The 24847-nt window shown below is 45.5% G+C and overlaps 1 protein-coding gene across 2 annotated transcripts; it reads left to right on the top strand.

Moving 5' to 3' along the window:
- The first annotated feature begins 1620 nt into the window (after nucleotides 1–1620).
- Nucleotides 1621–24602, top strand: zgc:63587 (uncharacterized protein LOC393431 homolog). 2 transcript variants are annotated; one of them, XM_060054425.1, is made up of 12 exons: nucleotides 1621–1753; nucleotides 6640–6695; nucleotides 8186–8285; nucleotides 8394–8480; nucleotides 11228–11351; nucleotides 12240–12374; nucleotides 12714–12831; nucleotides 21394–21495; nucleotides 21779–21924; nucleotides 22701–22784; nucleotides 22877–22934; nucleotides 23474–24602. In XM_060054425.1, exons 2-12 carry the CDS (start codon nucleotides 6669–6671, stop codon nucleotides 23537–23539), a joined length of 1047 nt encoding a protein of 348 aa, XP_059910408.1. In that variant the 5' UTR covers nucleotides 1621–1753; nucleotides 6640–6668; the 3' UTR covers nucleotides 23540–24602. The 2 variants fall into 2 exon arrangements, with proteins under 2 accessions (XP_059910408.1, XP_059910407.1); XM_060054424.1 differs by lacking the exon at nucleotides 1621–1753 and having other exon boundaries at nucleotides 6620–6695.
- The last annotated feature ends 245 nt before the right edge of the window (nucleotides 24603–24847 follow it).

Here is a 24847-nt window from a genome sequence, read left to right as displayed (position 1 = left end):
ATATGTATTTCAAGCTAGCTATCACAAAAGTAGGGTGGACTCTGAGGTTTTGCTAACTTATTGTAACCTGTTGGAAGGGGAGCGTACCTATGTTCCCCGGGTCCTATGTTCTCCGCTTTGTATGTGACCGGGGAACATAGGATCCGGAGAGCGAATCTTTCGTATGGTAGCGGCAAGTACCGCCTTTTTCGTCTCTGATTCGCCTGTGGTTGGTTAAAATGGCTCTCCTCCTATTGGTTATGGTTAGGGTTAGGTTTAGGGATAACCCTCACCCTAACCCTAACCCTTCGCACCCGGGGAACATAGGACCTGGGGAACATAGGGATGACCCCGTTGGAAGCTAACGACGATAGCCATCAGCAAGAAGTTACATTAAAGGGGACCTATTATGCTTTTTCGACTTTTATGACCTATAAACGTTGTTATAATGATTGATAGTCATGTTTAACCATACTAAAGGTTCAAATAATGACGTACATGCATTTCGACGTAGGCCTATTCCCTGCTGACAGTCTGGGGTGGCTGTGCAGAGCGCTAAACACTCGGGACAATGTTTGCATTCACTTGTTCACATTTCCGGGAAATCATAGAGGCACTGTCACGTTAAAATTGTACCGGGGGCGAAAATTGTACCGGCCTACGTCATCCATAGTAATCCATTCCTAACCGGCAACAGACGATCGCGATCGCGTCAAATGACGTGGGAAGGTTCTTGAACATTCGCAAACGCGTTCATTGAGCGCGACAAGACAGATAACACTTATTTTACAAATTACATTTATTAGCGTTCCTAACTTTATATTTGTATTGTATTGCATTGTATTTATCTATTTCCATACACAGTAATAGCTAAATGTTATGGGGATAACGTGAATAATAATAATAAAAAACATTTACCAGTTAGTAAATGCCTGCTCACCTTTCTACCCATCTATCTATCTATTATCTATCTATCTATCTATTACCTATAATCTATTCTCTAAATTTAATTAAGGATAAATTAACACAAGCTAGCTAGACTATGATACACATTAAACCCTCAGTTTACTACCCTTGGTCAAGGGTCCAGAAATGAGATGTGTCCTGTGCAGTACGTTGGTCTACCACCCAATGATCTCCCGGTCAACCAAAAATCGGTGGATTTTCAATCATATTTCCCGGTCAACTATCGATGCATTTTCAATCATATTTCGGTGCATTTTCAATCATAATTCCTGGTCAACTATATATCAATGCATTTTCAATCATATTTCCCGGTCAACTATATGTCGATGCATTTTCAATCATATTTCCCAGACAACTATATATCAATGCATTTTCAATCATATTTTCAGGTATAGGCTATGTCGATGGCTTTTCAACAACGGTCATTTCCCAGTCAACTCTAAATCAATGACTTTTCAGCACATTGGCAATATCGCCCAGTAAACCAAATATCAATGCTTATTCAATCATAAAGATAACAATGTTGTTCCAACGTTGTTGCCATCAACATTAATAACATCAGGTTTCATCGATATGGTAGGCCTAATCATAATGTTGATCCAACATTTATTTTGCATTGAAATTTCAATATCAACCATAATGAGGATTCAGATGGAAAATGAATATGTATTCAATGTCGGCTTGCTGTCTGGGAGGGCACTAGGGCGGAATTGGAATAACTGGAACGACTTCCGGGTATCCCTTCCTGGGCTCTGGCTGAAGTCGACAGATAAAGGCGTCTGTATACATATTTAAAAGTTACGCCCAGGTAAGACAACGAAGCGCCACATATTGTAGCGTGTTTTTTGTACGAGGCTAATGTGAAAACTATTGTTGGGGGACTTCACGTGTATACGTCATCGTGACATCGCGACAACAACTGTTGAGCACAACAGTTTGACATGTAACGAAGTTTTTCTCCGGCGCCCGTAGTTCATGTATTTCATCACGCACATCGTGAATAAAAAGTTGGAAATTTGGGGGTATTTGATCTGTATATTCAGCTGATCAATTCGGGTGTCAATGTAAGAGTTAAATTGTTTTAAAGTTGATGTTTGATAGAAATTCGACAGCGTCGGACAAACTGGGTGTGGTAGACAAATTGCCACCGACAGAGGGGCCTTTCTAATGTTCCCATTCCCAAACCCCCAGATTTGCACCATAAATGCAGCTATCACTTGTTCTTATGAAAATATACAAACGGGCACATTCTTACTGAAACTTTTCAACATCCGATTAATTCACCACCATTGAACTTATAGCATGCTGGTACACAATACATGTCATGTTTAGACAACCTCGCAATAACACAGGGAAACAATAATCACTTTCATTGTGTGTAATGCGTATGCCTTAGTTAAGAGATGGCGGAGAGCCAGCATTGTAGAATTATCATCCATCTTGACTTGTGTTTATGGCTCAGTGAGCTCATTAACTTCCTTGGAAGTGGTGCTTGTTCAGATGCAATGGCAAATAGTAACTGTGATAAATTTGGCAGGAAATGCCGAGACCCGATTCTCTTGCCTTCTAAACCACAGTGTTTGTAACCCTTAATTGACCCCTGCACTTCCTCTGGTCTAGATCATCCCACACAGCAGAGAGGGAAGACATTTGTCTATCTATGATGAAAAGTAAACATAAATTACATTTTGAGATTCCCCCTGGGCTAATACTTGCATAATACTATATACATTTATAGTTCATCATTGACACCTACACTACCAGGCATGTAAATGGCAGTCTAAAGTCTAATCCTTCATCAGAGTTAATAATAACACTTGTATTGCAACACTGACAATATATTCAAATATGTATAGCTAGACAACATGCAAAAATAAATTATCACAAGGATCACCGATCATTGAGGATTTGACCTTAAGTCAATATCTTCTGGATTGATCACATTGATCTACATTTTACAGTGCTCCTCTGGTTTTACATAGGGCTAGCTGGCCCCAGTGGCTTGCTGGACACTTAACATTTCGAATTGAACTCGAGAGTAGAGAAGAGAGAGAACTTTCTCGCCTCAAAATCCTTGTCCTTTTGTTTTTATTTATGCCCAGGAAGCTTTCTTCCTCTTATTCTACTCCCTGAACAATGGCTTCCTCCAGTTTAGGCCAGATTACCTCAGCCTCTGAATAGTTGCTGCTGAAACATCACAACTTGTGGTAGGAGCATCCAGCTAAGGTTATATTACAGGGGGAAGTTAATTGCAACCTTCACCGAACTGTGTGTGTCTCAATGTAACTTGACTATGCAGTCACCTTTTTTTGTGTGCGTGTCTGATCTTGTTCAGCCGGAAATGTGCCAAATTCTTCATTAATTTCTCTTTTTTTTCTTTACTGAGCATATTTTTAATGACCTATTTCTATCTTTTTCTATCTGTGCATTGAAAAGGGTCAACATACTATAAGGAGGACAAAAGCAAATGTCATCAATGACCTATTTATAATGTCAACGATTCCTGGGACATTATACAAGTATATTAAACATCCTGAAATATTGAATGTTGATGTTTTCTAAAGAAAACAGTAAAAACCCAACTGAAAACCTGTTTTGAAATAATGTGTTCTTGGTTATATATTCTTATTTCATAGTTATGTAAACTGCATTATGCCTTAATGAATCCGCCCCCAACATAGAATAATTACTTAATTATTAGTATATTATAATTAATTATATATACTTAATGACTAATGCTTTTCCTACAAGCTTCCTTGACAACCCACTCAAGGCGTATGTAGGAAGAGAGTTGTGCCCGGAGAACTACAGAAAATCTATAGCAATAACATCGATAGCAATTTGACAATAAGTGAAATATGGTCCCTAAGCGCTAAATCATCCATCTATCACTGCTCTATCACTTCTGGAAAGTCAATCTAGGAGTATTGTAGTAGAGTACTATCATTGTCTATTAGGCTTCTATCATTATATGCATCACTTTTTTAAATGTATACCTGTAGGTTAGGGCCATAAACATCTTGTAGACGACTTGTTAAGAAGGTAGGTACTATTTGTCGAGTGAAAAGCCTATTTCTTATTGGCTGTTTGACTCTCATGTGTTGTTTTTGTGACTTCCCGTCCTGTCCCCATCATCATAAAAGCCTCATCCTGCGCTTTAAACCCTGTGTGTTATTAGCAGGCCTGCTGGTTTCCTTGCGGCTTGAAAGGCCCACTCATTCCGCCTATTGTGACATTTGTTTTCTCTCGGTTACAGGCCTTGCATTATAAAGTAGCAACAAACCAAGGCTTTCCCACTGGTGTTGTGCCATTACTATGCCTACCTCCATATCTGACCTATGGCCTGAACAGTACTGTATTGTATGAAAGTCAGGCCTCCTGTTATCCTCCCGTTTATATTAGTACATGTAAGGCTTCTGCCTCAAGTCCATCATATCCCACTACTGTGTGTCAGAGGTTGGATTAGATATTTATTTCCGGCCGGAAATGCCCGGCAAATAAACGTTGTCATCGGACAAATGACAGAAAAAAAATTATTCTCAGTGCAGTAGAATAGGACGGAGCTAAACATGCTCTTTTAATTATGCTGACCCGAAAGTAGCTATGTAATTGATTTAAAAATGATTTTAATAATGTTTTAACAAGTCATTAAAGAATAAATGTAACGACTGATTAAAAAGTTGTTATAAGATGGCAGCCATTTTCAATAATTGTATAGATATGATGGAAATGATGCGTGGGTTTCACTGGCAGAGGGCTATTCACTAATTGTCTTATGTATTTATTTTACAATTGCCACCATTTTTGGCCTGCCTCCACTTTTCCTGTCCCAAAACGTCCCGGCAATAACTGGCCAACGTAACCTCTAGTCCGCCTGTATCCTTGTTCTGCGGTGTACTGCGGGGCGACCCTTTGTCCTTCCTCTACAGGTATCTGACCAGCAGCAGGGGGGCGGGGGGTGGAGGGTCCCGGTGCTCAGATCTGTTGCCAAAAATCAGCCCTTACAACTGGTTGTTCTGTGTGCTTCACTGTATCGACGTGGTGTGAGAAGTGACTCTTTCATTCTCCCGAGACGAGCAAGAGCTCCTTGGCATACACGGGCTAGGGTGTGTGTGTGTGTGTGTGGACCCTTGACACGGCCCGCTAGGAGGCTGACTGGCAGCACCAGTCCTGCTGTGCCTGCAGGGCTTCAGTCCAGCTCATAAATCACTGGTGGCCTCGCCGGCCAAGAAAATAGCTTTAGAAAGTGGCATTTGCCGCCTTTTGGACCGAAATATTTAATCTCCTCCCCAGGTCTGGCGAGTCTGGTTGTGTGAGTGTGAGTGTGTAACCGGTGTTTGGAGGTACTTTCCAGTGCGCCGTTGTGCCCATGTGTCGGTCTGGTGCTTTTATGCTTGTAATTTAGAAACCAGGCAGATTAAGTGGTCATTGTTGTTTGGGAGGGTATTTGCATTATGCCTCCTGCTTGGGTGTCCTGTAGTGTTGTCTTTTGTTATTAACACGGTGATAATGGAAAAGTTTAATTAATTTGCCTTAGGACTTATTGCTGGTTCCCACAGAGCCAGTCCAGAAAAAACACTGGTGTTTCGGTGGGGGGGTGTTTTTTCATATTTTTACCATACTTTATCTCTGTCCAACACTCTATCCCTTAAAAAATAACATTAGGATATCACGTTGTGCCACTGACAGTTTGTTATTTCAATTACAATCAACGGCAATGTCAAACTCTTCCATCACCTGTCAACAAGGCAGGAGGACCGAGTGCTTTGCCTCCAAACCCTGTGGGATAACCTTTGCACGCCGGCGGCCTCAACACACTAATGTACCTCCGTCCACCCTGGCCGTGCCAGACTCTTGTTTTCATTAATTCCTCACGGTCGCTGGTGAGACACGTGCGCTCACCCCTTGATCGGCCGAGCCCCCATGCATAGGAAGGTCCTCAGGAACCAGTAGGGTAAATATCATTGTTCCTCCACCGGGCTCAGCACAACCCACCCTGACCGAGTCAGAGCTCCCTGCCAGATCCCCATGTCCATATAACCGAGACCGAGTCATGACAAAGTGTTGGGCGGTTGCTTGACGTCCGTGCTCGTGCCAAAGGAGTGATGGTTGGATCCGGTTCAAGGGAAAGTATCTTGCAAACGCGAGAACATTTCTTATGGGTGATGAGCGTGAATCCCGATCTGACTTTGTCCTGCTTCATACCCTGAGCTGTCAGGAGCAGGTGTATTTGAGATGGAATGCAGCCATCCAGATACAGTTTCACCAATACACCCTCTGCACACTGCTTGGTCTCCATGTCTTAGGCATATCTTATTTATACAAGACCCCATTTAGGGTGTGAGATCATTTAGTAAGCCTACTTTATAACCCTGTAATCTTGTCACTGTTGTGTACATAAAATCTGGTGGTATGTTGTGCTACTCCTCAACGTTTATGGTTTTAGGTCATGTGGTCGACACTGGCAAAATGAAGGTTCTTATCGTTTTTGGTAAACAAATCTCGTAAGAATTTTGGCTGTGTCAAGAGAATAGTTTGAATTAATAATAATAATAATAATAAATGAAATGTATATAGCGCTTAATATGGTACTCTAAGACGCTTGTTACAGGTGCATATGGTCCTGTTAAACACACCTCACATTTTGGTGAAATACATGATTTAAATTAATGTTAATGTGTGTTGTGTTGGCAGATTTGTCCAAGGAGCAGAAAATCCCAGCCATGTCTCAGTCTGGAGAGAAAGGGAAGGTAAGCAAGAGTCGGCTATCTGCTTATGTTAGTGTGTGTGTGTGTGTGTGTGTGTGTGTGTGTGTGTGTGTGTGTGTGTGTGTGTGTGTGTGTGTGTGTGTGTGTGTGTGTGTGTGTGTGTGTGTGTGTGTGTGTGTGTGTGTGTGTGTGTGTGATCTACAAAGATATAGAATATAGTGTCCAAGCAATGAGATTAATGAGGATGATTAGGATAATAGGACGAGGTAAGTCTGACGTGTCCCGACACACCGACCCCTCATAGTGTCAACTAGGGATTTAATTAGTCACTGGGCTCTTGGCCGTCAAAGAACCAAGGTTTGGGGTGGTCAAGTAGTCACATTTATATCTTTGGTGCTTCCATTGTTGTTATAGTCCCCAGGTTTCATTGTTGTTGAGACTAAAATAGGTTTGTTCGCCATGTTTACTGGCTGGTGGAGTAGGTGGAGTTCCCCCAACGTTAGTCAAGTTTTACAATTATATTAATGACAGCCCGCCAGGAACACCCCGACATCAGAACTGAAAGTGATTTTCAAAGCGGCATAGAGCTGATAACCACACAACTCAATAGCAGCCTGTATAGTATGTACGTTTTTATTTTTTTTTAATTTGGAAAGATTTTTGATGTTAGCTAGATTAGGGCACTCCAAATATCAGCGGCAGACTTAAAACGCTATCATTTCTACACAATCTGCAAATTACAAATCACCCTTCACTAAACAGCAGCCTAACTAGAACGTGATTAAACGGCTTGCTTCTCATGTTTCAAATGTCCCTAATGGATAAATCATTAAGATTGCACTTTCGAAGTGTTGGTTTTAAACTTGTTGAGCTTATGCCATTCCTTAAATGTGAAAAGATTTATGACCTGTCGAATTATAGTCAGGATTGATGCCTTTAGTCAACTAATGAAATTCTGAGTTGTGGACAGCCTGATTTTGTTGTTTAGTGTTATTGGTGGCCACTGAAAGTTCATGATCATTTACCATCAACTTCATTCAGTTTTTTTATTTTGCTCCCTCTCTTTGAAGCTCTCCTGACCGCTCCTTCAAATCTGTCACATTTATCATGTGCACACATATACAAACTCAAAAATATTCGGGAGGGATTTGGTGGAGCATAAATATTGAAGTTGGAATGGAACCTAACCTAAATATTGATGTGATTTTAGGATTATTTTTTAACTATTGTCTGAACTCGTCATTTCTGGCCCTTTTTCGATTTTTACAGTATATTGATATAATATTATGGATGATGTTATACAAATTAAATATTGTATGGATTTTAATAGGTTGCACAGTACAAATAGAATAAAGCCAGTACTTTGGTATCCATCAAATCCACAGTACATTTTTTCTATAGCATTATTGTTTGGGGTTCAAAGAGACCGTGTGATATTGGTGTTGTCATGTATTTCAGTGATAAGTCCTTAATAATTGTTATCAAGCCAAACCACTCTGTGTTCCTAAAGGCTGTTTTATATTGTTTTCCAGTTTCCGGAGACCGCAGGTTATGTGGGCTTTGCCAACCTCCCGAATCAAGTCCACCGCAAGTCGGTCAAGAAAGGCTTTGAATTCACTCTCATGGTTGTGGGTAGGAGACGACCCCCTTGCTTCACAGTAGAACATTTATCAGACATTTAGTTTGAGCTATGCTATACCGGTAGACCCATATATCTGAATCCACTTCTTCTCCTTTCAGGGGAGTCCGGCTTGGGGAAATCCACCTTGATAAACAGCCTTTTTCTCACTGACCTCTACCCTGAGCGCTACATCCCTGGAGCGGCAGGTAAATCACCCACTAACACACACACATGCACACTGACATTCACTTTCAAATGTAATGCTCTACAATGGGCTATACGGTAGGGGAAATATATAGCAGGATAGTCATAGCAATACAATTGAAAAGGGATTACTTTTTTACACAGGAGTAACAACTTTTTGTAATCTAATTTCAATTTAAACTAAATATTATAATATTTTCTTGTAATATATATATACAGTAGTATAAGTACAGTAGTTTTGTATGTATCTAAGTTCTAGCTTGATATTGGATTCAACAACAAATGTTCAGAACATGTTGATCTTTTTTTGTGTACGATGACAGGGAAACTTTGCAACAGCCCATTTTTTTAACATAACAAATACGCAACAACAGGCAGGTACTTTTGTTTTGCTTCAAAACAAATGCCCCCACCATCAGACAGTCTAAATAGCTTTTCTGACCAGGGGCAGCGAAGGGATGGGCCATGTAGTCTACTCTGGGAAGTATGATGCTTTGTCAAAGCTCCCTTTTACACAAACACACACACTGACATACTCACACACTGTAATAATAGAAAAATGTCTGTTTAAGTCTCCAGCAGAGCTGTGCACGGGCAGGAATGTGGGGAATGCCTGTTGTATTAGTTTGAAAGAACAAACGACCCTCCTGTCCTTATGTCACGACTTAAATTCTAGTTTGATCTGTTATGCCCCCCCCCCCGCATTTTCTTTAATGGATTACAACCACGTTAATCCCCTTTTTACATGTTAAACATGTTATCCCCTCATGTGTGTTTCCATCACCTGGCTCTTGTAGCTCACACCAAGGTTACCGGTAGGGATGGCGAAAATGTAAAATATTCTTAGCCGACCACCGAGCCTCATTATACCGGTTAACCGATCAGATTAGAATGTGCAATTTTTTTGAAATTTGAAATAACAGCCATTTCGAGCCACGGCAGCCGCCTGCTATTTCGTATCTCTGCTGTATCTCTGAGGCATGCTTACTGCAAGTTGACCGTGTGTGGAGAGCGGGCTCGAATGCCAACAATGTTCTGAGATGGCGCGGACCTGGTTGAGACCCTGCGCGGGATTCACCAGGGGCCAATCGGAAGAGGGCACAGTAGGAGCTCATTTGAAACATTGCCGGGGCTCATTTAAGAAAATTACAGCTCCGAAGAGACGCCGCTTGTTTAGTTTGGAGGTGACGGTTGTAATAATAATAATAATAACACAAGATGATTTATCATTACCTTATCTGTTACCATAGAATATCCTGAAATGTAGTAATAAGTTGTTTAGTCTACTGTCCATAATAATTTAGAGATCATATTCTCCGCCGCTCGCATGCGGGAATAATTAAGACTTGAGGAGAAACTAAACAGTAGGCTAGAGACGTGGTGTCCGTCCAACTTTCAATAAGTCACCTCATCTGATCATCTTTTTGTGTGAAGTGAAACCAACACACACTCCACAGTCCACACTGACCCCAACAATTCTTTTAACCGATAAGCAACAAGATTGATCGGTTAATGTTGATGCAGTCAAACAGTCATCAGTTAACATCCCTAGTTACCGGCAATGCATGTTTCACAGAGCTTACAGTGTAGCTGCCATGACACAGGATACGGGAAGTTACATTTACATTTAGGGCATTTAGCACACGCTTTTATCCAAAGCAACTTACATAAGTACATTTGTCATAAGAAGTGCAACAATATATCGCTGTCGGTACAGTAAGGATGTTCATAGAACCAAGTGCAAGTACAACAATTGCTAGGCTAACCAATTCCCCGTGTTACAGCATTGATAGCAGCTACTGCAGTTGCTACACAGTTAAGTACTATAATACAATACAACACAATACAATACAATGTACAATGGTGGCCAGAAGGGGGAGGGTGGCTATGCAGAGTCGAGGTGGACTCTGAACAGGTGAGTCTTGAGCCTTTTTCGGAAGATAGTGAGCGACTCTGCGGTCCTGAGAACAGCAGGGAGCTCGTTCCACCACTGAGCCATCTTTCCCTGGGATTAGGAGGAGCTCGGTTTTGTTGAGGTTAAGCCTCAGGTGATGGGCAGTTGTCCAGTTGCTTACGTCCAGACATTCCGATATGCGTGTTGCAATCAGGGCATTATCAGATATGGGGAAAGAGAGAAAAAGCTGAGTGTCGTCAGCATAGCATTGATAGGAATAGCCGTGCGATGTAATTACAGAGCCCAGAGATCTGGTATATAGGGAGAACAGAAGAGGCCCCAGTACAGAGCCTTGAGGGACACCAGTTTCAAGCGTGCAAGGTTTGGACAAGGAGCCATTCCATGTTAATTGATAGGTGCGGTTCGTCAGGTAGGATGTAAACCAGGAAAGAGCAGATTCAGCAATGCCAAGTTCAGCAAGAGTGGCAAGGAGGATCTGGTGGTTCACCGTGTCAAATGCTGCAGACAGGTCGAGGAGAATGAGAACCGATGAGAGGGACGAGGCTCTGGCAGCACGGAGGGACTCAGTCACCGCGAGGAGAGCCGTCTCAGTGGAATGTGCCTTCTTGAAGCCTGACTGGTGAGGGTCAAGCAGGTTGTTGGATGAGAGATAGGAGGACAGTTGGTTAGCAATGGCACGTTCCAGTGTTTTAGAGAGGAATGAAAGAAGAGATACCGGTCTGTCCCGGAGCGCTTCAACGCGTTTGCTGTTTATCAACCCTGTCCTCCGTCTCTCTCTCCCTCCCCACCACACCCACGTCTCTTCCTCCTCCCCTTCCCGCTCTCCCTCCGCAGAGAAGATAGAGCGGACGGTTCAGATCGAGGCATCGACGGTGGAGATTGAGGAGAGAGGAGTGAAGCTTCGCCTCACCGTGGTGGACACGCCCGGATACGGGGACGCCATTAACAGCCAGGACTGGTGGGTGTCTGGGTGTGGGTGGACGTGCGTCGGCAGATTGGTGGAGCTAGTGCAGTCGAAGTGCCTTGCATGTATCCCTCCCTCCCGTCCTCCACTACTCCCTCTCTCAAGTATCTTTTTGGACAGCTTTTCCCTACTCCTCCTCCCACGGGTTTCTGTTAAAGTGTTTGTTTCCGTACCTGTACACACTGATATCTGTATGTGTGTGTGAGTGTTAGTTTGGTGTGTTTGGTGATGTTTGTGTGCGTGGCATCTGGAGCCGAAACCTCCCTCCCCGTTCTCTCGTTGTTCGCGTTCCTGGGTCTATTTCCTGTTGATTGTCCCGCCACGACTCTTTTTGTACCTCTGGGTTCCGAGGCAGCCCCCGCCGCTGTCAGGGGAGCGTTTCTAAAAAACCCTCCCTCACCGTAGTTTCCTTCAGCTTTTGTCATGTTTGTGACAAGACTTGGAGCAACCTTAGACGACGCACAGAGGCTGGTGAGTTTGTGGTATGGAAAAATATAACGATTACTATTACGGCTTGTGCCACATTTAATGCTTACTCTACAGCTGAAGTTAACAACAATTCATTCATTCAGCTGTTTATTTTTTGTTGGTTTAATGAAATTGTGCTGGTTGAGGCAAAAGGAGGCGCTGGGCACCAAGCCAGGGACTTTGACCTTGTTGGGTAGCTCCAAAGGAAGTCATTAATGTGCATTGTCCAAAATGTGTCGCAGATTAGCTGGATATCCCACAATACCCCTTATCCTCTCTCGGCCTGCTTGAGGAATTTCCTCAAATCACTCAGTGTCAAATAAAACGTACACATAGAAAAATGTGAACGGCGTGGTGGTTGAAGAGGTGTCCTAGCCGTCTGCCTCTCTCTTTGTCGTCTCCTCCCGGCCACAGCTTCAAGACCATCATCCAGTACATCGACAACCAGTTTGAGCGCTACCTTCACGACGAGAGCGGGCTGAACCGGAGACACATCGTGGACAACAGGGTCCACTGCTGCTTCTACTTCATCTCTCCCTTCGGACACGGGTGAGCCACACGCCAACGTGTGCATACAAATACAGACACACACACGTAAAAGCACACGCATATCGCCACACGTTTGTACACTTGCATACACATACACATTACCAACACACACGCACACAGGCACCCACACACAGATGTATGCAGGCACACATTCACATGAGCGCACACGCACAAACGCACACACAAACATAATGAGCCACACACAAGCACAGACTTTTCCCAGGCAATCGTCACCTGTTGAAACTTCCGCTGTTATTATGACCTTCTCCTTCCCGTCTGTTTATTACCTACTCACGCTTGTTGGTGTTCGTCCTCTGCCCAACGTCTACATGCTGTCAGCCTGAAGCCTCTGGATGTGGAGTTCATGAAGGCCATACACAGCAAGGTCAACATCGTCCCCGTCATCGCCAAGGCGGACACACTCACACTGAAAGAGAGGGATCGTCTGAAGAGGAGGGTGAGTGGGACACACATGCACACAGGCACGCATCCACAGACAGACTCACTTCCTCGCCCGTACACACATTTGCAACCAACACAAACAAACCGGCGCTATGAAGGTGAATTTATCAAGTGGTTGAGGCCAATCAGGGTGGTAAGCCCGATTTTCTGCAGGTAGCGAGGTCAGAAGTCATTAATGTGTTTGCTTGTTTCCCGGCTCTGGTCATATGGTTTAGCCATCTGCATTTCAACAGGAGAATAATAAACCAGGAGCCACTGGCCAGCTGCCCTGAATAACGGCTCCAGTTCAGGTGCACATCCGCGTGTTTGTGTTAGAATGGGACACGTGTTCTGCCTGATGTGCAAGATAAGGGGTGTGTGAACAAAGACAAAACCCCACACAACTTTTTTTTTTATCGTATTGATGGTCCAGCCAAATGGGTCAGAGGGTCGGGGTGGGAGCATCCAACGGAGGAAAAGGTGGGATGATGAGCGGAGGTTTACCTCAGAAAAGAAGACGCCTCCGCCGGTCGCCCGCTGTGCGACATACATCCTGTTGGAACACCGTGTCTTCCTGCATACATGCTCCTCAGCTCCCTGCTGGCGCATGCTTGCATGGAGGTCAGCACGTAAACACACACACCCACACACGTCCACAGGCTCACACAACACGGGGATATAGCCGGCTGAAACGATCTGACATACGGGAAAGACTGAGGCGTTGCTGGATCGGCCTTAACACTGACCCTACAGCCTTCGCCACCGTCCATTATGTGGAACAATGGTTCCAGTCATATCAGTGTGGTTCCTGCATCTATTCTGTTTCTATGGAGCTTCAATCTGGAATGATACCATGGCTGACTGTTACAACCTGACTCATGCTCGGAAAGACAACAAATTGGAGTCATACCAATGGACCGTTTTAAAAGTATATTTAACTTGACTGAATTACCACCCAACCAGTTACTCTTTGGTGGGCAGGTCCATGAATCAGTGGAGCGGGGCAGCTTGGAGGCTCAACCCTGCAGTGTAGTTGGTAACCACATGGGCAATAAGCCTTGAAGCGACCCGGGTTTGAATTCCTGTCCGTCTTCACCATTCCTCCATGAAGGCATAAAAAGCCTGGGAAAAGAAAATGCATCTGTGTAGTAAGGAGTGTCTAGAATTGAGTGATGAATGAAATACCGTATCCAACTAAATGTAAAGCGCATGGCAGGTGGTGAGCCATGCTATCGAGCGTGGCGATGTTCCCATCTAGCTAACGATTGTGCTCAATCAAGCATTTACAACAGAAAGACAGCCTGCAAACAAGGGAAAAGGGGTGTGGTCACCACGCCCCCACCCCTGAAAGTAATTGGCAGTTATAAACAACTAATTAAATAAACCAATACAATCTGATGGATGGTATATGGACTTAATGGCTTAAGTCCCTCCAGCCAGTCTCTCCTACAGCATTCTTGGATCCTAAGGAGAAGGAGGAGTGGACCATAGGTAACGTATACTCAGGCCAGCTCGGAAGGCTCCTGCTGGCCTCTCATTCAGGACCCGGAGACGCTTGTCCGGCTGGCCGGAGCTTAACCCAGCTCAGCTTTGTTCACCGGGTTCCTCTGTGGGAGAATGGTTACTTTCCTGCTGTCCGCCTGTGGAACAACAAAATGGCTGATATGGTGACCTTATGGAAAAAGTAGAGAGCCATTGGCCCCTCAGGGGCGCGGACACATACAACCTGTACACACAAACACTTGTCCTGCAGCCAAGTCGTGCTTTTGAGGACCCGCACTTGAAACGGCTCGTACCACAAACGACCCAAGTAGTTCTGCCAAAGTACAATAGTGGTTTCAGCATCAAACATGAACGTCTCCATTGTTTTTTGCCCTTAAGGGATTTATTAATTGAGAAAATGCCCCGGTATTGTGTGGTGGCCTTCCTAGAAGCTGCCCGCTAGTTCCCGCGGTCCCTCTTAGATGAACAAAACCCACTGTTCCCTGCCACCAGTCCCTTCGGTCCACACTGTATTCAGCAATTGATCTGGGGGGGGGGGGGGAGGGACACCTCGACACTCTGCTAGGAGGAGCCAGGAATCCAACCAGGAACCTTCCAGTTAAAGTCAACCCGCTCAACCTCCGGAGCCAAGCTGACTTTGTGACCTCCTGCATGCGAGTACGCGCACTTTCTTCAATCTGAAATGATTGAATTGCCATTGTCCCTTGAGTGACTCTCCCAAGTGGAGGAACAATCGCCTGCTGCTCGATCGGATCAGATTGGGTGTAGTGGTGCTTGGGACCTCCACCAGGTTCTAAGGTGTAGCGGTGCTCGCTGGAGGTCAGCGCGCCGGCATCCAACAACCTGTCGGACCCCCCCCCCCCGCCCACCCCCACCGAAGCATGATGGATCACCCTGGCGTTGTTCCCCTGATATTTATTAGTGTATTTGTTTCTTGTCCAGGACCACTTTCTCACCGCTTGCGAGCAGTTTGTCCCTCGGTTAAGGCCCCTTTTCTTCCCCCCCCCCCCCCCCCCCCCCCCCGCCTCCATGCATGCTCAAGCCGAGCTCCTTCTCGCATTATTAGGGGGAAACAGCTTGTAGAGAACAATGCAGACTTCCTGCAATCTGTCAAGAGGGCTCGAGACCCTTTCACCGAGAAGACGTGGTGGTGCGCTCGCTCATAGCGTCACACGGACGCAACAAAGCCAACGAACCGGCCCTTGCTTGCCCGCAGTCCATAGCCACCCTGGGTTCTACCCTCTGGTTCACTTGTCTAAAACCTCCACCCCCCCATCCTAGCAGTCTCCCCTTGGCTTTCTGCTTTCCTGGTATGGCCTTCCCATTACGCAGTGCCCTCCTGGGGGCCCCTTTTGTCTGCTCAATCTTTAATGCCCTCTGAAGCCAATTTCCCTGGCTGCGGTCACAGTGGTCTGTAACTCATAAAGTTGCCTCAAGTCGGGCCTACTGGTTGATCCTCTCTATCTGCACCCATGGAGTCATATCCTGTGTAGGGCTTTAGTGGTGAGCGGTCCTACTGGAGTTTGTTTTCTGTCTGAGAGGTGGGCGCTGGGAGAATGCGCAGGGGCTTTTCAACTTCGGACCCCCTGCTGCGAAGAGTGAATGTGACTCATGCAGCAGGTGGGAGTTCTTCACAACAAGTTGGTTTCTCTTTTTTTTTCTTGCTGTATGTTTTGGTTTCATTCTTAATCACGACTGATGAAAAAATGGGTGTGGATGGCATTAGTTGGTGTCATCGTACCACGGAAAAGGAAATGACGTCCCGCCTCATGCCTTCCCTCACTCTGAAGTTAGCGGCGAAGAGAATTTCCTCGTTGCCTCAAATCAGGTAACAAATAATTGTGGTTTGAGTGATGGGCAGTTGGCGGAGAACCAAGCTCCTTCCCTGTTCTTGCTTCCCTGATGGGACCAGAACAACATAAACAACCACAGACAATAGGTTCCCCTCCTGCCATACCCTCCACCACCTCCTCCTGCTCCCTCTTATCTCCTCATGACAGCCCGATCTCCCACCCACCCACCTCACTGACGCTGTATGTCACTCTGGACAGGCCTATTCATTCGTTCCCCCCCCCCATTGTCTCGCCGGGCCATCCTGTGCGCAGTGTGCTCTCTGCCGGGCTCCTGCGGTGTGAACCGGTTCTCCAGGGCCCCGGCGGGACCCATTAAGGGTCCGCAAACTGCCCCCCCCCCCCCCCCCCCCCACACCACCCAGTATTGTCATCATACTTTGTTAAACCGCAATCACATGGTTGTGGATTGTGTTTACTTTGAGAAGGGGGAATCGACGCGATGGGGTCGTCAGAAGAGCACGTAATGATTGCTGCTTAGGGATTCAGAGTTGTTTTGGTTTATATTTTGATTCTTAACGTCCTCTGTGCGTATGTCTGACTTTGTGTGCTCTCAGGCTTTCCTTGACAAGTAAAGGACTCGTCAGGAATTACAGTTGAACTCTGGTTACTGTGTGTGTGTGTGTGTGTGTGTGTGTGTGTGTGTGTGGGGGGGGGGGGGGGATTTTCTGTGCAGTCCCTTTCCGCTCACAGCCTCCAACACGCGGGTGTATTTACTTTCCTTCTGTCCGGCAGGCATTGTGACCTGGCATGTACCACACTTTTGCGGATTTTATAACAATAAATATACATTTCCCCTCATGTCGTCACACACACACATCCACACGCACACACATCCACACGCACACACAAACGCAAACGCACGCGCTCACACACACACACACACACGCGTGCGCACACACACACAAACACAAACACACACACACACACACAGACCGGCTATCTCAGGTACATGACGATAACAGTGTGAACTTTAGGCGTCATATTCAGCCCACCCTGTGCAGAACCACGTGGCTCATGTGATCACCAGAGCAAGAAGTAGGGCTCAAAATGCCAGCCCTGCACCCGGTCTACCCTGTGTGTGTAAACCCCCCCTTCATCACCAGACCCCATGAGTGTTATCAGTCTCTGGCCGAGTGCAGTGGGTGGTCTCCACTGTACTACTACCAGCCGGGCACAGGAGGAGGACGACGACATTTGTTGAAACTTGCTCCAATTCTTTCCTTTCTTTCTTCCTTTATTTTTTTAATGTGACGCCTATTTGTTGCCATGGCTACATTGGTTGCCTCAGTGCACTCCACTGGTGTTCCCTGGTCCGATGAGTCCAGACGTGTGTGTGTGTGTGTGTGTGTGTGTGTGTGTGTGTGTGTGTGTGTGTGTGTGTGTGTGTGTGTGTGTGTGTGTGTGTGTGTGTGTGTGTGTGTGTGTGTGTGTGTGTGTGTGTGAGGGGCCAGTATAGGAAAGCTGTAGTGGACTTAAGTGACAAGGTTTTACTTTAATCTGCTAAAAATTAAAAGTACTGGCCTTGTCCTTTGTCGGTTGTACATGTCTATCGCTGTGCATATCAAGACCCTTGAATCTTGTGTGTGTGTATTCAGTTCGGTTTGCCTTTGTCCCTGAGTGGCCTAAGGGAGTTTTAGCTGAGGGAGCGAAGAAGTCTCATTCCCCATGGTTTGAGACTATGCTGTGGATCCTCTCACTGGATCCCCAAAGCCCTGCATCACACACATACTGAAGTATTAGGCTCATGCATGTAGCCATGCACTTTTACCCTAGAGTTCCTTTGATGCCAGTCTTTTTAATTGTGTGTGTGTGTGTGTGTGTGTGTGTGTGTGTGTGTGTGTGTGTGTGTGTGTGTGTGTGTGTGTGTGTGTGTGTGTGTGTGTGTGTGTGTGTGTGTGTGTGTGTGTGTGTGTGTGTGTGTGTAATACCCCTTGCCCTCCCTGGGTTCAGGTATTATTGGTACTCGCTTGCCCCTCAGGTTCACTGCAGGAAGAGGACAGGAGAGAGGGGCAGGGGGATGGAGAGAGGGGGGGGGGGGTGGATGGAGAGAAAGGGAGGTGGAGGGAGGGGGGGGAGAGGTGGAGAAAACGAATGTTGACCAAATGTTGACCCCTTTAGGAATGGAAGAGATGACACTTAATGAAAGAGGTGGTTTATTTTCCTCCTCCGAACATTTCTTCTCTGATGCCATCTTACTTTATTTTGTTTTTTGTAATTTTGTGTAATGACGAACTTAAAGCACCCTTGGATGTGTGACATTCTGGTGCGTAAAGCCAAGGTTTTGACCGTAATAATGTTAATGTTTGTGTCATTCTGTGTCGATTTCATCATGTTTTGTGCTTCTCACTCCACATTGTTGATCTCATACGTGAGCTCTGGTAAATTTTTCCACTTCCAAGTATTGTTCCCCCGGTCGACCTGCTCCAGCCGTGGTTTAATTGACACAGAAACCATGCCAGGCCTGAAGAGACACAAAGGCGTTTCAGCTCTACCACACACGCACGCACACATGTTCATTCAGATTTTTTTTTCTTCTTGTTTACTCCCTGGGTTTTGTTTTTAAAGGTGGCTTTTGTCCAGTTGACGATTTGTGGTTATTTCAGTTGTGCTAATATGTTTTGGTCTATTTGTCTTCTGACAAAAGGAAAAACCACAAGAAAAATATTATTCCCTCGTGTTGCTGCAATCAGCCACTGGATTCGTGTAATGGTCGGATTGGTCCACTCTTACGTTGTGGTGAGGCACTTTTGACACGTAGACTCTCATTTTTCCAAAATTGCCCACTTCTCCCATGGCTTAACCCAGGTAATTATATCTGCACGAGCTCAGCCGTATTTAGGTCACATCTGACTCACACACTCACGGCAACAAGGTCCAGAATGGGTTTCAGCTCTAAAAATACATACATACGCTTTAAGAGACTATTGTCTCTTAAAGCGTACTGATTCACCTCAGTAATTTTAACTTGACCATAGAATAAAATGAGGAAAGGTGATGCAGCCCTTTGTTTGTTCTTTAAGATTAGATTTATCGACATGAATTCTTACATGAAATAAGCTTATAATAAATGTGCTTTAATTGAACTAGACCTGTTTAACGTCCCTCATGGTAGGAGTGTCGTTCCTCTGTCCATAATCCTTTCCAAGCAGGTTTGAGCAAGGCACTAGAGCATTACTAGTAGTGAGTAATTAGTACTAGTGAGTCTGGTGACAGATTTGATGTCTGTTATCCATCACCTAAAGGATCGTTGATGATTTAGGTTCATTACTTTTAGATTCCCAAAATAACTATACTGTATACAGTGCCGTGTCCTGGTTGCAATCCAACAAGATAGTCATAAAATGAAAATGGCTGCCGCTGCCAGCATCGCTCGGCCAATGAAAGCACGACGCTACATGAAGGCCGACTAGAGTCGGGCGTGGGGGCCTCATCGCTTACACTGGATTGTCTGGCAACAACATGGATTAGGTGGAGCCAGTGATTTTCTCATCGGATCACTCTCTGGAGCTCATGATTATAGGCATCATGCTGCAGTAAACACATGGTACTCTGGTGAATAATTCAGGGTAAATAGCCATTTTGCAGCATTTGTGTTTGCGCAAAGAAGTGCTTGTGACATAGGGTCTTCCCTTAGCGTTTTACGGTTGGACCTCGTCTGCAAAAAAAACAAGTTGTTTCGGAAACAGTTGTTGTGTATGTGTTGCTTCTTAACTTTTCAGTCTTTTAAAGCTTTTTTTCGCCAAGTAATCTGTATGAGATTTGTTGCACCATTTGGTTCACTGCTCTTGTCACTGTATTTGTTGATTGTGTCATTCTTTCCCTGCCATTGTGTCAGATATGTTTATTTTGCCATTGTCTGCAATGTTTCCCAAAATGTTCGTTTTGCTCCAGCAAAGTGATGTTTATCCAGCTATATCAAAGAGGTGTGTGTGTGTGTGTGTGTTTGTGTGTGTGTGTGTGTGTGTGTGTGTGTGTGTTTGTGTGTGTGTTTGTGTGTGTGTGTGTGTGTGAGCATCAGTGTATGAGCATGTGTGTGTGTGTGTGTGTGTGTGTGTGTGTGTGCATGCACAATGTGCGTGCGTGCGTGCAAGATAGAGAAAGGGAGGTCGTATGTTCGGCAGGTTGTGTGTAGTTGTCACGTTCTCCGCCAGGTTGTGTGTGTGTGTGCCACGTTCTCCGTGAGGTCCCGCGACATCTGTTTGTTTTTAGATCTGCTACCAACAATAACACACACACACACACACACACACACACACACACACACACACACACACACACACACACACACACACACACACACACACACACACCCCTGGGAGCCCACTGAGAAAACACAGCAGCAGCCATAACAAGCGGCGGTGGAACGGTAGTCTGGTCCGTAGCACAGCCCTGCTTGAACTCTGCTCGCCTCTTGGGTCCGGCTGACTCAACCCGTCTGGCCCTTTCATATGGTACATGAAAGCCCCAGCTCCGAGGCAGGAAAACAAGCACGTCCATATTATCTTGGCTTCCTTACACACAACGGCATTGTGGGTTGAAATATGCTATCCACGGGGAGGGGGAGATAGTGTGCAAAAGTCAAATGTGGCTTTGATATTTTGGAATAATAAATACACAACATCTGTGCCTGAGCTGGCCGCGCAAGAATGCTCCTTTTGTTGGACATTGTTTCTTCACCGGTTGTCACACGCACAAACAAACACCTGCCTCTACATTGTTGTCGACCGCCCCCTCTCTCTCTCCCCCACCCCCCCCCCCTCTCATTCCCTCCAAGCCCCATGCCACAGTCTAGTTAAACGTGAGGCCCTTCACCATGTGTCTCTCCCAATTACTCCAGTTAGTGTCGGCTGTTTTGTTCTGCCTCGACACAAGTCGTTATCCTTTCCCGAGGAATAGGTGTCTTGAAGTGTGCTAGTTTTCCAACTTCCTCCGACCCCAAAACGATATAAAGTGAATTCAGATTCGAAGCTGTATTCCGGAATAAGTGGTGTTAGGTAATCTACATTGATACGTTTAGTCTTTAGAAGAGTAATCTTCTAAAGAGTACTCGCAAAATAATTAAGGGGAACTCCTTTTATTTTGCGGTGAAATGTCGTCGGTCAAGCGGACTAAAGCAACGGGCTCGGTCGGGTTGAACGCACTTTGTTTACACGCGGCTGGTGGTTCTTTATTTCTGTTTATATGTCATACGATGGTGTTGACCCGGCGCTGCCTCCTTCTAGATCCTGGACGAGATCGCCGAGCACGGCATCAAGATCTACCAGCTTCCCGACGCCGACTCGGATGAAGACGAGGAGTTCAAGGAGCAGACCAGAGTGCTGAAGGTGAGGTCACTTCCTGCCCGCCGCCCCGCGTCACCAACACTTCTGAAGCGTCTTCAGCATTTGTTGTTCATAAAGCGTCATCCATTATTATTCAGCAGTTTCCCCAGGGACCCATGGGAGTGATGGCTACCCCTGAGTGTCTTACCCTATCTCCTACTTCCTTCCCTTGCACTTCCCGTCTGTTATAACACCATGATTCCTTGTTTTCCCTGTCTGTGTCACCCTCCCTCCCTCCCTCCCCACCTGGGGCGTTGTCCCTTCCCGCCGGTTTCGCTCTGCCCAGGCCAGCATTCCCTTCGCTGTCATCGGCTCCAACCAGCTGATCGAGGTGAAGGGGAAGAAGATCCGCGGGCGGCTGTACCCCTGGGGCGTGGTGGAGGTGGAGAACCCCGAGCACAACGACTTCCTCAAGCTGCGCACCATGTTGGTGTGAGTGCCTCACCCTCTCTCTCGGGTTGCCCCCCAAGACACTGCCTACTCGTTGGGCTGGATTGATGGATGGATGGTTGATAGATTGGGTGGATGGGAGGATGAGTGGGTGGGTGGGAGGATGAGTGGATGGATTGGTGGGTGGGAGGATGAGTGGGTGGGTGGGTGGGTGGATGGGTGGGGGTTGGGTGGGTGGGTGGGGGTTGGGTGGGTGGGTGGGTGGGTGGGTGGGGGTTGGGTGGGTGGGTGGGTGGGGGTTGGGTGGGTGGGGGGGTGGGTGGGTGGGTGGGTGGGTGGGAGGATGAGTGGATGGATTGGTGGGTGGGAGGATGAGTGGGTGGTTGGGTGGGTGGGTGGGTGGGTGGGTGGGTGGGGGTTGGGTGGGAGGGCGTGTGGAAGTTGGTGGGGGGGTTAATGGAGGTCCTTAAGGTCAAATGATGGTTCCACATCGACGCAACGCAAGGGGGTTTTCCGGACCACTTGCGTCCTTGTGGACCCTCCTTTCGTCCACCGCAAGGGCCTGACGTGCGGCTCCCAAAAATGGTAACCTTGCGTGGTGGCGACGCAGTACCAGGGGCTGTGATTGGTCCGCTCACTATACCCGACGCACAAACAAAACAGGTTCACGACTGAGTCAAAGCGTCTCTGTGATCATTGTGTTACATCGAAGGGGACCATAACTGAGCCATTAACGTGATGTGAATTAAGTAGAGGCTCTACTGCCCCCTAGTGTACACAAAAGTAATTGCGTCACCCTTTTTAATTTCATTCTGCAGGACTCACATGCAGGACCTGCAGGAGGTGACCCAGGACCTGCACTACGAGAACTTCCGCTCCGAGAGACTGAAGAGGAGCGGCAGGTGAGAGGGCCACCGGTTCACTGCTAGATCTGTGCAAAGGATTGTTCCCCGAATGTCGTCTCAAATGTCCTCTTTGTTTGGCCCCTCTGTAGAAACGTGGAGGAGGATGTCATGGATAAGGACCAGATCCTCTTGCAGAAGGAGGCTGAGGTGTGTGTGTGTGTGTGTGTGTGTGTGTGTGTGTGTGTGTGTGTGTGTGTGATGACTTCATTGATTAAATCTGTTTTGGTCAAAATCTATTTCAGGGGTTCAAAATAATTGCATTCGTTTTGAATTGCTGAATGTCATGTAGATCATTATTTTCTTGTTACACCAGTTATTTTGTGGGTTAGCATTCCTGCATCCCCTCCATTCAAAAGCATGGGGGGACGGACTGTGTGTTATCCAGTGTGGCGTACCTTTTACTCCTCCTTTAAATTCAGTTCAAGTAATGCATCTTCAATGTAAATTAAACTGAACAAAACCTGTAGCGTTTTATCGATTTACTGGGGTTAATGGACGTTCCCACCATCTGCCACTAGATGGAGCTATTCTACCAAGAAAGCGTAATGAAATTGGAAAAGGAATTAATATATTAACCTGTGTAACTTTGGATGTTTTGGTGACCACCGAAATTGTATATTTATCCTTCAACACATACATTTTGGTCTAGCATTGCTGAATAACAATTGTTATTTCCCGCCCTTCAGCTGAGACGCATGCACCAGATGATCGCTCACATGCAGGCCCAGATGAAGATGAAGGGAGACGAGTGAGGAGAAGAGAGGAAGGACTGGCCGCGGCCTCGGTCCCCTCCCCACCGCACACCCCCATACAAACCCACGTCTTCATGCGATGAAGACTGTTCAGTTGTAGACATACCACTGTACAAAGCCATTGATGACTTTGTTTTTAAAACTATCCATCCATCGACCAATCATGTTGCTGCGCATGGTCCTCCGTCTTGACATCATACGCCAAGACGTTTGTTATGTCAGTGTAACCATGCCAATGCTAACATGTTAACAGATGATAATTCTATTCAAACACCGTTATTCTATTTACCTGTGTCCTGTCTGCTAAAAAGGGTTAGGAAGGGATATGAACACAAATCTTTTTATATATGTATTTTTCACATGGATATGTTGATTATTTATAGTCTCATACAAGTCATCACGGTCATTGAACAGGCATGTTTTGTAGTGCAGAGCTGATAATGGTACAAGCGATCAGATATGTTTTATGTTTATGTTTAATACTCATGTACTTGCATATAAAAAGGGTCTGACTACCTATGCTTAAAGTAGCTTTAAACCCTCTCTAATATTAAAGGTGGCCTACTTGCTTTAGAAGTTGCGTGACAAACCGTTCCTAATGGATTGAGTCCCCTCTGGGTCCACTTTTATCTGGTCATACATGTGTTATGTAAGATACAAATCATGGCTCTAGTTTTGCCATGAATTCATGTAGACCTTCGGCTGTATTGTTAATCACAAGGTCATCTTTTGCCTTTATCCTCCAGAAGTTGCATATACTTGTTTTCTGTCTAACAACTCAAGTTAACTTAAATTTGATTTTGTGAGGTGGAAGAAGCTCATTTATGTTTACTTGGCAATGCTTAATTAGGGAGGGCCTTTGCTTAATGCTGTTTTCCTGCGTTTAACTATCTATTTCTATTTATCAATAAGGTACATTTTATCACCAGCATGTACTGACCAAATACAGGCCAAATAAGCCCATGTTTTTAAAACTTATTATGTTATATTGGAATATTACATGAATGTTGGAAAGGGCTTTTTGTATGTCTTCCAGGTCTTAAAAAAATAATTGTTATTGCAATAGAGTCCTACTGTTGTTTTTACTGTGTTAGGACAGGTTACTTTGAAAAGAACTCACTCGACGACAGACAATTAATTGGACAATTTCTCTTACGATTGAGTGATCTTTTATAAATGTATGTTGACAGTATTAATCAAAAGTCGAAAAATATATTGATGTTTCCACTTTTGTATAATTTCCTGGAAATAAACTATCATTAAAAAAAAAGCTAAGAGTCTACCCAAAATGTTGATTATGGTACAGTG

The sequence above is a fragment of the Gadus macrocephalus genome, chromosome 6 (genome assembly GCF_031168955.1).
Source record: "Gadus macrocephalus chromosome 6, ASM3116895v1".
Taxonomy (NCBI): domain Eukaryota; kingdom Metazoa; phylum Chordata; class Actinopteri; order Gadiformes; family Gadidae; genus Gadus; species Gadus macrocephalus.
Note: the sequence above shows the minus strand (reverse complement) of the source record. Positions and strands in the feature narration are given on the sequence as shown.